Source organism: Wallemia mellicola, assembly GCF_000263375.1.
Source record: "Wallemia mellicola CBS 633.66 unplaced genomic scaffold WALSEscaffold_7, whole genome shotgun sequence".
Taxonomy (NCBI): domain Eukaryota; kingdom Fungi; phylum Basidiomycota; class Wallemiomycetes; order Wallemiales; family Wallemiaceae; genus Wallemia; species Wallemia mellicola.
In genome coordinates this window covers 51,138-64,090 of record NW_006531964.1, presented here as the reverse complement: position 1 = coordinate 64,090, position 12,953 = coordinate 51,138, and the positions used below count along the sequence as shown (strand labels likewise).

Sequence of the window (12,953 nt, the reverse complement as noted above, 5' to 3'; positions counted from 1 at the left end):
ATGTATTTGACAAGGCGGTGTATACCACTTCGACAGCTGCCCATTTATAGACAGAATATTAGCTTTTATTCTACTTCACAAAAGAATAAGCTCACAGAAGCACAAGAACTAGATAAACACGTTCTACCACCAGCAAACCCAGATGCTTCTTTTCCTCGTCGATGGTGGCATAAAGGTAAAACCCTAGTTGTTTTCTATTGGAGGGGAATAAAACAGATTTGGTTTAATAGGGATGTCGTCAAGCAAATTCAATTGAAAGATGGTCCACTCAGTCATAGAGAGTTTCAACTTTTGACAACTCACAAAAAGGACATAAAAAAGCTTGTTCCATTCGCTGTCTTATTCGTTTTATTAGAGGAAATCATTCCTCTCATCGCATATCTCGCTCCCCAGGTTTTACCTTCCACCGTCGTTCTTCCTTCTCAGAAGGTTTCAATAAGGAAGGCAATCGAGAACAGGCGGAGTAACGCATTAGAATTTTATCGTCACTCCTACAATCAGGCTAGTCGGCGACAATTGTTGAGTAGCTTATCAGAAAATGATGCTCCGATTGAACCTCAAGATGTACGTATCCTTCTTAGGTGGGTTCATATGCTTCTTTTAATATATTTCAACTAAATGGACCAGAATATTCGATTTGTCGACATTCGGTACTGCCAGCATGCGTCATAACAGATTGCGCAACTATTTGTCTCACATCTCCGAAGACGACGCCTGTATATTGAGACAAGAAGTCGAGAAACTTAAAGCGACGTCTTTCTTATCTGAAGGTGAACTAAGTGACGCATGTAGTGCCCGTGGATTGTAAGCGTTATTATATCACCGTGAAACTCTTTCTCACACTTTTTTCAGCCTTACTTTAGAAATAGACAACGAAAAACTGACAAAAATACTCGATGAATGGCTCGCAAATTACCAAAAGGATAACATTTACAAACCTTTGCATCTCATACTAGACCAACGTAACATTGACAAATCAAGCAATAAAGAATAATTATTACATTCATTGAGTAAATAGAAAGAAAGAATACAGTGTCCTATTACAGATAAAATGAGATTGAAAACGAAAGGAGAAGGTAAGTTGTGAAATCCAGGGCTGTGATTGTGTTGTCAGTTTATTTATCCTGCATTTTGAGTATACCCACCATGTTTGTAGTACATTATGTTACATTTTGATTCAGCGTGTGTATTATGAATCAAGTAATCTTCTCTTCTTGCTCGCGCTTGTGAGCATTCTTGACATTGGGCTGTCGAATTCGTCCTCGCATTCGAGCATCCGCTTGCCATGAGCCTTTGAAGCAGATTGAGGTGTATTGAAAGGTGTTTTACGCTTGTTGTTGTATTTTGGTGTCTCACCATCTTCTTCATCCTCTAAAGCTGGCTCTAATGAATATGATTGAGAAGATCTAACTAAACTTGGAGTAGAACTCAATCGGTATGGTAACAACGGTGGTCTGCGCATTGGGCTCTTAAACGAAGGAAATACCGGAGGATTATCATTCTCATCTACGATTTCTATTTCTTCACCATCATCACTGAGTTGCTCAGGTGAATTTACGTCAAGTTTGTCCTCTGTTGATTGATTATCTACATCACTCCCAATGCGATCATCATCCTGGAATATAGTCCAGCTGTCTACACTAGTTGTACCAGGATTTGGACTCCTTGGTGAAACTATCGAGCCTTCAGATTGTACTTGTTTGGGTGTACGCTGTACTAATTGGCGTGATAGAGGCGAACTTGCTATTTTACGTATTGGTATTTCCTTTAGAGGTCGCCGTTGCATTTAAAGATGTATTTACTGAAAATTGATTTAATTCGTCGATGATTGATTATCAATTATCTTATTTTTCTTTTTATTAGACGAATTCGGCAATGCGTTCTTGGATGTGATTATAAAAGAGTGTGGCGAGAAAATATAGCGCGTAAAATGGGTCAAATTTACTCTATATATTTTATTCTAACGTGTAAGTTTCGCCTTTTACGCGTTATTTTACCGTCTGGCAGTTATGTTTCTCCACGGTCATCCCGGGTACGCGGGCAAGTTTCACTTTCTGGTCTCCCAATGCGGGTAGTAGTTTCAGTATAAGTCTCAGATTATGGTCTGTATAACAGCTAATTTATCTGCAATTTTAAACAAAGATGCCTCCACTTCTGCACTGCCACATCTTAATCAATCACATCCATGACAATTTTGCGTCATCTTAGGAGAATGTCAACTAGAGATAATTATTACAATAATGAACCAGAAGTTCAACCATTTAATGATATTCAAGGCGAATCAATACCCCCACCAGCATACACACCATATGAACAACAACAACACTCCCAACAGAATTTATACACGAGTCCCACACAGACGTCATTCCCCGTAGCTAGTATACCAACTAGTAGCGGGTATGCACCACCGGATCACCCCCCACCGAGGGGTAATTCACTGGGTGGTGATTGGTTACATGATGCAAGAAAAGGTCTCGAAGGAAGGTCAGAAGATCCCCTACTATTTCTTTCTCGTTTTGACACTTGCTTCCTGGTGGACGATAGTGGCTCCATGGCTGGAGGTCTATGGCGCTCCATGTTGTCTGCATTAGCTGGTCTTTTAGAGATCGCTATTAACTATGATCCAGATGGGATAGGTGGGTCTTATAAATTCCATTGGCGTACCTTAATAACTTTATAGATGTCTATTTCTTAAACAATCCAGCAACAGCTCAGAATGTCCAAAACGTAAACAATTTAAAATCACTCTTTGATAGTGTCCAACCTTGTGGAAGTACCCCAACTGGTACTCGTTTGGAAGAAATCCTACTTGATTATTTGAATGAATATGAGAGAGTAACCAGCTCAGGCGGAAAAATGAGGCCATTGAATATCATTGTTGTAACAGATGGTACGGCAGAAGATGATGTAGAAACTGTCATTCTAAATGCAGCTAGAAGATTAGATGGATTGCGTGCACCAATATCTCAAGTGGGCATACAATTTATTCAAATTGGTGACGATCCAGAAGCTACAGTATGGCTTCATGAACTTGATAATGAAATACATAACAGGGATGGGGGATGTAGAGATATTGTCGACACAACGCCAGCTATAGACATTGTCGACGGTGATTTCGACGCAAAATATTTATTGAAAGCGATGCTTGGTGGTATAAACAAACGTTATGATAGAGCTAATAACAATGCACACTAAAATTTGCCCCGTGTATCATTCACATGCCGATCTAAACTAACTTTGTTTAAGAATGGAATGAATAGGTTGCCTTTCTGGGTTTTATTATAAGTCTGTGTATATTTTTACAAGAATATTAGTTATTGATTACAGTATATCTGAACTGATGTAATATTAATGTCGCGTGAAGATGAAAATTTTCCTTGATAATGTCATTTTAGTTGTGTGGGAACATGCGTGCCAATCTTTAGTCTAAAACCGAGAATTCGATTAATAAAGAAAGTTGAACTGTAACCACGATGCCAACCTATAACGGACAGATAATCAATAATCTAGACGCCGTAATTTTACTCAAAGCTGTACAAGCCGATAAGCTCAAAGTATATAGACGTCGACTGACGTCGTCGGAGAGGAATTCGATCAAAACTGGTGATGTGTTCATATGGGAAGAGTGTCAAGGTATGCAAAGATGGACGGATGGCAAACGTTGGGGACCTTCTCGTGTACAAGGTGGCTTCTTATGGTACAAAGAAATTGAAGTAGAAGAGTGAGTGAACATAGTTATTCATTAATTTACTAACAGATTATTTAGAAAAGCCTCCAGTTTAGTGAAGCAAACGTATTCACTCCCTCAAACACTCTCTAACAGTCTTCCTGACCCAAAACTTCATTTGGTATGTTATACAAACTCATTCAATAAAGCTATTAGGCCTTCACAAGACTCTGAACTCTCCATGTTTAAAGATAAAATAGACTACACAACACCTTCAGTTTTGACGTCACCTTCAGTTCCAGATAAAAGGCCCGAACCGATCAATATTGTCAACCCAAGCAACCGGTCGTTCAGTCCGCCACCTACGCCACCACACAGCTTTTCAAATGCAGCATTCACAGACCCTTTCCATGGAACTGTGATCACACCACCTGTGTCTGCGACACGGGCTGATTTTAATCAGGTCTCACTTTCGGCGAGACAAACCAATAGAAGGGCCTCGCACCCCAATACAAATAACGCTAGTGCCATACAGGCAGGTGCATACGCTGCCACATTAGCAAGTAGGTCATCCATTAGGAGAGGAAGTTCACCTTATCCAAGTCCAAGAAGGAACACGTCAATATTTGAAAGTAGACCTAGCTTCTCTCAAAGGAAGAGGTCTAATTTTGGTGTACCACCAACTATTAACACAGCTCAAGGTGCAAATGTCCCACCACCAATGACATCAGCACCTGCAACATACACCAGTCAAACTATTCCAACTACAGCTGTACAACAAAGACCTTCATCTAGTCACAGTCAGACTACTGCTGATTATGTACATTCTAACAAATATATGCCTCAACGAACAGCTTATCAACCATTACAACAGCAACCAGCATACGCACAACGCGCGTCTCTTCCACCAATCACTGCATCTAGAAATAATTCTACTAGTAGCATTACACATGCGACATCAATAATGAGTTTATGTGATGAGGATAAGAGACAGCTTGATAGTTTCAAATTTACAGGTTGGTTATAGATAGAAACATTGAAATCAAACATTAATTAGCATTTATTCTGTAATGAAGTTTAAGTAGTAGCAAACATTGTATTTATATTCCTTGCATAATTTTCATTCATTCTTTCAAATAAACTCATTCAAAAATTTAATACATCATAATAGAAAAACACCTTAAGCGGCGACTCTGCCGGTGATTTCACCTTCGACAATTTCAGTTGACTTGAGTGATTCGATAGCGGTGTATGCGGCTCTTACACCAGACTGAGAAAATGATTTAGTGATGATTCAATATTGGATAGAATCTAAAACACTTACACCGAACATACCGCCGAATGAAGCACCGCAACGTGGTGCACCATCCAATTCTGAGAGTTCCATACCACCAACGATCAAACCAGGGAAGACTTCTCTAGTTTGGTTGACGATTTGGTCCTCTGACTTGTTCATATCGAGTGCTCTCATGTCACCAAGTTCAACGAAACCAGCTGAAGCAAGTCTCTTGACAGAGAAAGCACCGAATGGACCGTCATGACCACAGAATGAGATGGTGATTGGTGCTGTGATAGTGTTTGGATCCATACTAAAACTAATAAGGAAAAGACTTTCAAGGCAACAACAATACACACCAGGATTGAGTGTCGTGGTTAAGTGAGACCAAAGTCCAGTTTGATACTATACCAGTGACACGTTGTTTGCCTTCAAAGTCTTTCTTAACAATCTATAATTTCTTTTAGCTCATTTGCTTATAGTGCAAAGATCCTAAGACTTACAAGATCTTCGCACTGTAAGCAACTAGCGTCAGCAAAAAAGCCCCAAAGATGGGCACCTCTAATTCAATGCAACTCGTCGACGCAGCCATAACGCTGGTCCCGCTGATGACGGTATATTCTCAGCCTGAGCGTAAAAACTCTAGGCACCCGTGTGCACGAATGTAGAAGCAAATGAAAAACTAGAAGATGCCATTAGACAGTTAGATACCCACCGCAGTAGCGTTGAAAAGCTTGACATTTGGTAATGCCAAAGTCTTAGCAAGCAAAGTTGAAGTAAGCAAAGCAGCGTGCTTAACGACAACGTAACGACCTTCATCCTCATATGGAACACCAACTTTGTCGAGGAAGTTGTGACCTGGTTTGCGGACAACCATTGCAGACAAAAGTTGTCCACCAAGCCAGGCACCACCACCTGGTGCGACTGCTGATTCCACAATTGTTACCTTCAAATCTGGTCTCTCTGTGGCGATTGTGAATGCGCAGGATAAACCTGCAGAACCAGCGCCAATAATCAAGACGTCACTGATAGCTCTTTCGTACATATCGTTGAAGTAACGTGTAGTCATAGCTCTGGAAGTCTCATACTCCTTAATTGGAGCAAACTTGTAGTTGCCATTGTAATCCTCAACAGCGTCAACGTGTCCCTTAGCTTGTTGCTTGAGCTGGGCAATGTTGTCTTGTGCTGCTGGAGTTGTTGAATCGACGTGTGCTGATGGTGCCATTATAATTCTTTCGTTTAGTTTCTCGTGGTTGAGTGAAGAGGAGTAAGTGGGGAATATTCCGCACTTTTAAATTAAAAAAATACATCATATCTGATTCGATCGATTGGCTAGATGTGATTAGTACCTGAATTATTTTAAACGAGCGTTAATACTTTTAAATGGATCAATAGACTAGTTATTTGCTACACTATATGGCGATCTTTGTTCGATGAAAAGAAAAATTTCACAAATTAACATCATCCATTGGATCTACGATAGTGCGATCGTGTGATAAAGATAAACTACCTTGATAGGCAATTATATTCCCGAATATGGCTCCTGATTTTTACATCATACATAGATAATCACACACACACAAATACGCTTAGCGAAACGATTTATTTAGTTGTAAAGTTGTGATAATTAGTACATACTCGTTAAAATATTACAAAGATACTAGGTCGTACTAGCAATTACAGATGGGGGTGGTTTTGGTGCTTGTAATGATGCTTCTCGAGCCCATAAGGCCAATTTGATGTTTTTCGTTTTATCTAATGCATGTGCTGGTGTTTGAACAACAGGTGTTGTTGCTTCTTGCGGTGTGCTAGCCGTGTTACTTGTAGAAGAACTAGTTGCTTCTTTTTCTTCTTTCTTTCCTTCTTTCTTTCCACCAAGCTTGTGTACTCTCTTGCGTCTGGCTTTTTGTATACCTTTGCTATTCCTCTGCTTGGTGTGAGGGAAACTCCTTACCGTTGATCGTTCAAACACTCTAGTATTTGGTGATAATGTGAAATTAACTTGAGATAAATTTCCTAACTCCTTTATGTTCTCATTTATAGGTGCCATAATAGTCATCTTTCCAGTATCTGTGTACCTTATACTCTTCTGTATTGTTGGTGATGTACTTAAATTGTATGGCTTCGGTGCAACCTTATCTTCTTCCAAGATTGACGTTGGTGCAGTAGAATCATCAAGAATCGAAGTATCAGCGAAGGAATTAGATCGTGAATTTGAGATTGATGATCTAGTATCTTCTGTGATTTGGGTATGTTTGTAGCTCGTAGTGGAAACTGGTCTAGCAGTGGCAGTCCTACTACTAATGTAAGATGTTGCATCACTTGCAGGTGTACGCAAAGATCTTGAAGATCTTGTCCGCCATGCAGTTGAACCAGTGACATCATCTATACTATTCAATTCCTCTTGCTCTTCGTCTTCATCTAAATGCAAACGACGTAGACTTTCAGAAACAGCATCATCATCTTCAGCTTCGAATGCGTCCGTATTGATCGGTGGATCAAATAAATCTATGTCGTCAAGATCATCTACTGTGTTCTTATCCGAAGGTTGTAGGAAACCACGACTGCGCTCCCAGACCTTTCCGAAAGCAGTCTCACCTAGGTTTTCTTGGGCTTCCTTTAAATGTGGTCTGAGACCATACGTAGGATCATAAAATTCGAGATCGGGGAAAGTCGATGATGTAGGTGAATGTGGTTGGGATTGAGTGGAGAGTCTGTTACTTCTTCTTGGTATATTCATAGAGCGTGTTGGTCTATCAGACTTGGAACCATATAGCGTTTGATAGCTTTCTAATTCGCCATTTGCGGACATCGCAGATCGCCTAGGTGCGGAAGACGATGATTTTTTCGCCTTCTCTCTAGAATCGAAGTATTGTTGAGATAACCTATGTATAATACCGGGCAGATCCTCTCTAAACATTTCCCTTAATTGACCTTCGATCTGTTGTTGGATGAATTTTTGTATAACGGCGATAGAATCGAATGTAGAATTAACGTCTAAATTCTCTAAAGGATCATTCTTGAATACTAAAGTGATACCTTTTTGCTTGCTGACGACTAAAACAATAATCGCACGTAATCTCAATGCAGATAATCGGAGGTGCATTGGTACTACGAGTGGCTGATGAGCTGCTAAGATAGATCTACCACCCAGTAAACCAGGTTTTGAACCTTTTGTCGTTAATGGATTTGCCTGTGAAAGGGTTAGATTTCTAATTAAAGTGATAAAAGGGTATAACGCACTTGTACTTTTGTGCGTAGAACGATATGAGCGTCTCCTGCATAGTTCATACGGAATATACCTCTAAACTTGTCCACAGATAACTCTCCAATTTCAAGTATTTCTAATTCAGGTGGCTATAGCTTGTTAGCTGGTCGTATGACTAACGCTTTTAAATGAAACTAACGATGGTTCCCATGTTTAAATCCTCTACTATAATCCTATCAGCGATTATAGGCGGTTTAGGTCCTTTGTTTAGTGCGTTATCTAGTGTCGTACGAGCATCTGCTAAGAATGCAGCATTGAAGTCTGGCCATTGAAATTTGAAGGCCATTTTGATAATAAGCTAGCCAGTTTTATAGCTTTTATACTCTTAACTAATTGATGGTCGAACTCTTAGAAGAAGTGAGCGTTCAGAAATTTATTCGATAGCGACTTTTCACACGACGATATATCTTTTATTAACTTTTATCTATTTATTATATATACACTCATATATTCCCCTCTCATCCTTATTCTTTCGCGTACTATTTTTCGCGTTTTAGGAAAGTGGGTCGGCCTGAGACAGATAAAGAATTATTCATAACTAACATTATTTCATTACATAACCAATTTACATCCTAAATCTACCACTCCGACTGGCTTCACTTTGATTCTCATTCCCAAATCCACCGACGACTGTGCGTACAGGGTCTGACTTAACGGTCCGTTCGCCCTTTGTATTCTTAGCTCGCCCTATATCAACACTTTCTTGATCAGAATCTAAGGTCGCCGCTAGAACATTCTTTTCGTCAAATACAGCTGCATTCTTTGCCTTCTTTAGTAGAATGTCAACCTCGTCATTAACAACCTCCCCTAATTCTTCTCTCCATTTAGCTTCTTCTGATTCAAGTGCAGATATATCAACGTTGATATTCCGTCCATTTTGTTTTAATTCTTCTGTTGATTTCATTATCTCTCTGACATTCACATCATTAAATTCAATATCGAAGGCGTCTATTATGCTTTTCCTAGCTGGTGCTCTGTAATGGAATGATCCCATAAGGTATAGTGCTCTGCTAAACATTGGTATAGATCTAAACAAAGTTGTATTCTGCATTTTCAGCTTGATTAGAGAGCGTGATGCACCACCAGCTACTAGTTGATTACTAAGATCTGATAAAACTCCAATTATTTCCTTGTCTACAGCCTTAGTAGGTTCTTCTAAGACAAATGTTGAGCTAATTTCTCCCTGAGTTAATGTTCGCTCCCATTCGGGTATAACGACAAATTTACTTAAATCTTTTGGAAGACATATACCAAGTGGTTGACCAAGAGTAGATACCGTCGATTGCCAACCATATCCATCAAGGATTGCGATACCGGCCTCAGTGGATGCTATCAAACCTAGGACAAAGTAACAAGTACCTTTAAGGGAAATAAACTCGCTTTGTTCAGCTATTCTAACTATATTTCCAATTATCTTCTCATCTTCAAGGAAAGGAAGACCATGAGGTGTTGATCCAATAGTACCAACTGCCCATAAAACGCTCTTCAATTTATTAATTAAATCACCATCTCTATTCTCCAAACCATGTCGTCTGATGAATTCTGCAAACTCTCCGAAATGCCCTTTCTCAGCTAGGAGTTCACAACCTTCATATGTTTTCGTGAGTTCACCGTAGAAATGTGAAGGAACGGTGCCATCGAAACTAATATTGGCGTCGCTATTATCAAAAGCACTCATCCCAAGCGCATGAGAGAGATAGACTTCAATCAAAACGACGTAATTTGCGTTTCTTTCATGGAACCAGTCTTCTATTTCTCTATCAATGTAGTCGAATTGTTTGAGGTATTTGAATCCAACAGACGTTGATAAGAAACGTAACATTAACGGATGACCAGTTTCGCCAAGGTGATCCAAACTAGGCATCATGCTAACCACCAATTCAAGTATTTCCGTAGATTCACATACTTTCTCGAGATATTTAACCGCCAATTCGCAAATTTCAATAGCAGGATCATAAAGCTGTGTTATCAGGAGGTCTAATGCCCACTCATTTGATTTTGCAGATGAAATTATAAGTTCACCTAAATGAGTAGTTGCGAATTGTCGTACATGTTTATAACTAGCGGTAAGAGCTTTCGAGAGAATAATTCTTGGATGTCCAGAATTTGAGTAATCTAACTTTTCAATGATGGCCTTCATTAGATCTTCCCTACTTCTCAATTCACTGAGATGGTAGAAGGAAGTAAATATTTTGTGTTTCTCTAATAATTCTATTCCTTCGGGTGTCTTGCTTATCGTACCTATCATTTCAAAATACCCAATACAAAGCGTATCTTCTAACCTATTACGCGAGAATATTGGTTCACCCATAACTCCTTGACTAGCATGTAATGGATCTAGTTGTGAAAAGCAATCGCTTAGCTGCCTTAAGAGTTTGTCTTCAGCCAGATACCTCCTTCCTTCTTCGCTTGTGAGGAAAGTTGTGACCAGTTGACAACCAAGTCGCACCCATCTCATATTCGGCTTCGTCTTTTTTGTATTCGAGAATCTCAAATTGAAGGGATGATAGAATGACATAAGGCGCTTAATTAACTTTGTATTCTTAAATGCCTCTTCTAAACGTCGAGGATTAAGTAGAGGGCCTTCGAGGAGATCATTTACTATGTCATAATTCCATCTAACGTTATCCTTGGTGACCAACACCTGAGATTCCAGCAACATGGCATGAAAGTTTTTGTCATCTATCTGCATTCCTATACGCATTTTTACTTGTTCGACTTGTCGTTGTCCTCTCCTCATTGGATCATCTAGCGAATTTGATCTGCCAGATGTTAGACTGTAGAATTTACTATGAAAGTAACCCACCTTTTTCTGCTATCCTTAGCTGGTGTTGGTGTAGGTCTATTTCGCACTCTATTAAAATGATCGATTGTAGCTAGGGCTGAGCAAGCTGATAGACGTAGATCGCCACTATATTCTGCAGCAAGAGCAAATAATCGCGGTAAAGTTTGCAATTTGGCTGCATAAGCAGTTGGTAGAATTCTATTACCCTTTCGTAGCAACTCTCCTAAAAGAAGAGTTGCCTTTCGAGTAAGCACTTCATTCTTCTCTTCAACTATAGCCGTAAGTCCCTTGTCGTGTATTTAGAATGAAATTCAGTTACTAGACATCACTCACCTCGATCAATCCACTATCAATGAGTACAACCAGAAGGAGTGCAATATAATGATCGATGATAGTAATTTTCTCAGGTTTATCTGAGTCTTGACCGCGTTCGGTAGTCTTACGCTGACCCGTTGATCGATTGTACACTATACCGCGTTAGCTTAGGTTTAAATTATAAAATACTACCCACTCGTCTGTCTTTTTCCTTCCAAGGAAGCAACATACCAAGCAGGAGTCTTAATATTGAGCAATTCAAATATTAAATCAAGCAGCGCTTCGCGTAATTCCTGTGAAGGAACACGTAAAGCATCAATCAATGTCTTCAAAGCTCGTCTATCATTTACGCAAAAGTATAGCAATCCAGTCCAACTTTTAAGGAGAATGACTAGAATGCTGCTCGCGCATTTCAATCTCTCGATACGAGCGTTTGAAGCCTTGAAATGCGCAGAGGGTACATCCGTAAATGCAGCCAAACTTACTTCAAGATCAGTGCCAGGTTTGAGGTACTGTCGTGTAAGTGGGTTATCAATGATATAACAAAAGAGAGATGCCAAAACGGGTGCAAAGTGTGTCAGATCTGGGGAAGAACCACTAAGAGCTGATAGAAGAATATTAAGACCTTGTGATTTTGAGAGAAGAGGCATATCCAGGAGTGCAACTTCAGCTAACAACTCCAAGCAGAGGTATCTAAGTGGATCTTCACCATTCTCAGCAATGGCGATGATAGCCCGGATGATTGACTGATCTATGAGAAGCCCTCGATGGTTGCCTAGATCAATCAAGGCCCTAATAAAGAAAATGGCTTGCTCCTTCTCGAGTTGTGAAGATGCATCACGAGCGAGTGAACGTATGAGGTAGAGCCTAACGCCGTAGCTCTCGTAAAGCTCTGCGGAAGATCTATCGACGAGTGCATGACGAAGAAGACGGTAAGCGACCGTCCGAACGGGAACACCAGCATTGTCAGAAAGACAGCTCTTCACTGCATGTATGAGTACATCCTGATCGAGCTCATAGCGCAATCTGAAGTTCCTCTTGAGTGCGTCGGTTAAGCCGGCCATGAGGTCTATTCTCCTAGAAGCTAAACTCTCTGGATCGAAATAGGAGTGGTTAAGTGAAGCCAAAGACTGTAGGAAGTCTATTCCATTGTTGAATGCAGTTTTGTGATCCTCGGGTGGTTCGATAAATGTCTCTGGTGTACGTCGCCGACGGGCAGAGTCGTTTATTGATGTAGATTGTATCGTAGGTGGTTTCTTGCGTGGGGTATTAGGTATAAGTTTCAGATATTCGATATCCTTATTAAGCTTCGTGATATTGTCGTTAGCTTTTGTGAGTGCATCCTCGACTTGCTTCCTGAGCATTTCTTGGTTATCAGATTTTGTAGTGTCAAAGACCTGGGGTTGTTAGTATATAACACTGAAAGGACCTCCTATTCTAACCTGTAAGAGATTCTCTGCGCCATCCTTTATCTTCTCTTCTACGTGTAATTTCTCATCCAATTGGGCTAATTTAGCAGAAATATCTTTACTATTATCGTTATTTATATCTTCATTATGGGATTCTGTCATATTTATTCCCTATATTCCTATATCTCAGATGATCGTCAGTCTCAAAGTGATAGAAATCAAATAAATCGAAA

The 12,953-nt window shown here is 39.9% G+C and overlaps 7 protein-coding genes across 7 annotated transcripts; 3 read left to right on the top strand and 4 right to left on the bottom strand.

Annotated features, from left to right (window-relative positions):
• WALSEDRAFT_63725 (hypothetical protein) lies at nucleotides 1-994 on the top strand (the record flags this gene model as incomplete). The annotated part of the gene is made up of 3 exons (XM_006957724.1): nucleotides 1-581; nucleotides 628-804; nucleotides 853-994. 3 exons carry the CDS (start codon nucleotides 1-3, stop codon nucleotides 992-994), a joined length of 900 nt encoding a protein of 299 aa, XP_006957786.1.
• On the bottom strand, nucleotides 908-3,279 carry WALSEDRAFT_60111 (hypothetical protein). The gene is made up of 2 exons (XM_006957723.1): nucleotides 1,146-3,279; nucleotides 908-1,096 (listed from the first exon to the last, which is right to left on the bottom strand). The coding sequence occupies exon 1, from the start codon at nucleotides 1,784-1,786 to the stop codon at nucleotides 1,190-1,192; it is 597 nt and encodes a 198-aa protein (XP_006957785.1). The 5' UTR covers nucleotides 1,787-3,279; the 3' UTR covers nucleotides 908-1,096; nucleotides 1,146-1,189.
• On the top strand, nucleotides 1,146-3,279 carry WALSEDRAFT_60110 (hypothetical protein). The gene is made up of 2 exons (XM_006957722.1): nucleotides 1,146-2,636; nucleotides 2,681-3,279. The coding sequence occupies exons 1-2, from the start codon at nucleotides 2,186-2,188 to the stop codon at nucleotides 3,193-3,195; spliced, it is 966 nt and encodes a 321-aa protein (XP_006957784.1). The 5' UTR covers nucleotides 1,146-2,185; the 3' UTR covers nucleotides 3,196-3,279.
• A 194-nt stretch (nucleotides 3,280-3,473) lies between these two features.
• Nucleotides 3,474-4,702, top strand: WALSEDRAFT_57095 (hypothetical protein; the record flags this gene model as incomplete). Its single annotated transcript, XM_006957721.1, has 2 exons — nucleotides 3,474-3,721; nucleotides 3,767-4,702. The coding sequence occupies 2 exons, from the start codon at nucleotides 3,474-3,476 to the stop codon at nucleotides 4,692-4,694; spliced, it is 1,176 nt and encodes a 391-aa protein (XP_006957783.1). The 3' UTR covers nucleotides 4,695-4,702.
• A 71-nt stretch (nucleotides 4,703-4,773) lies between these two features.
• Nucleotides 4,774-6,202, bottom strand: CYPBP37 (Thi4-domain-containing protein). Its single transcript, XM_006957720.1, has 5 exons — nucleotides 5,659-6,202; nucleotides 5,447-5,458; nucleotides 5,303-5,394; nucleotides 4,992-5,256; nucleotides 4,774-4,937 (listed from the first exon to the last, which is right to left on the bottom strand). The coding sequence occupies exons 1-5, from the start codon at nucleotides 6,166-6,168 to the stop codon at nucleotides 4,848-4,850; spliced, it is 969 nt and encodes a 322-aa protein (XP_006957782.1). The 5' UTR covers nucleotides 6,169-6,202; the 3' UTR covers nucleotides 4,774-4,847.
• A 384-nt stretch (nucleotides 6,203-6,586) lies between these two features.
• Nucleotides 6,587-8,561, bottom strand: WALSEDRAFT_57094 (hypothetical protein). Its single transcript, XM_006957719.1, has 3 exons — nucleotides 8,351-8,561; nucleotides 8,187-8,300; nucleotides 6,587-8,136 (listed from the first exon to the last, which is right to left on the bottom strand). The coding sequence occupies exons 1-3, from the start codon at nucleotides 8,495-8,497 to the stop codon at nucleotides 6,604-6,606; spliced, it is 1,794 nt and encodes a 597-aa protein (XP_006957781.1). The 5' UTR covers nucleotides 8,498-8,561; the 3' UTR covers nucleotides 6,587-6,603.
• A 215-nt stretch (nucleotides 8,562-8,776) lies between these two features.
• WALSEDRAFT_54204 (hypothetical protein) lies at nucleotides 8,777-12,915 on the bottom strand (the record flags this gene model as incomplete). The annotated part of the gene is made up of 6 exons (XM_006957718.1): nucleotides 12,754-12,915; nucleotides 11,508-12,708; nucleotides 11,330-11,463; nucleotides 11,018-11,283; nucleotides 9,246-10,973; nucleotides 8,777-9,221 (listed from the first exon to the last, which is right to left on the bottom strand). The coding sequence occupies exons 1-6, from the start codon at nucleotides 12,880-12,882 to the stop codon at nucleotides 8,777-8,779; spliced, it is 3,903 nt and encodes a 1,300-aa protein (XP_006957780.1). The 5' UTR covers nucleotides 12,883-12,915.
• Between the last annotated feature and the right edge of the window lie 38 nt (nucleotides 12,916-12,953).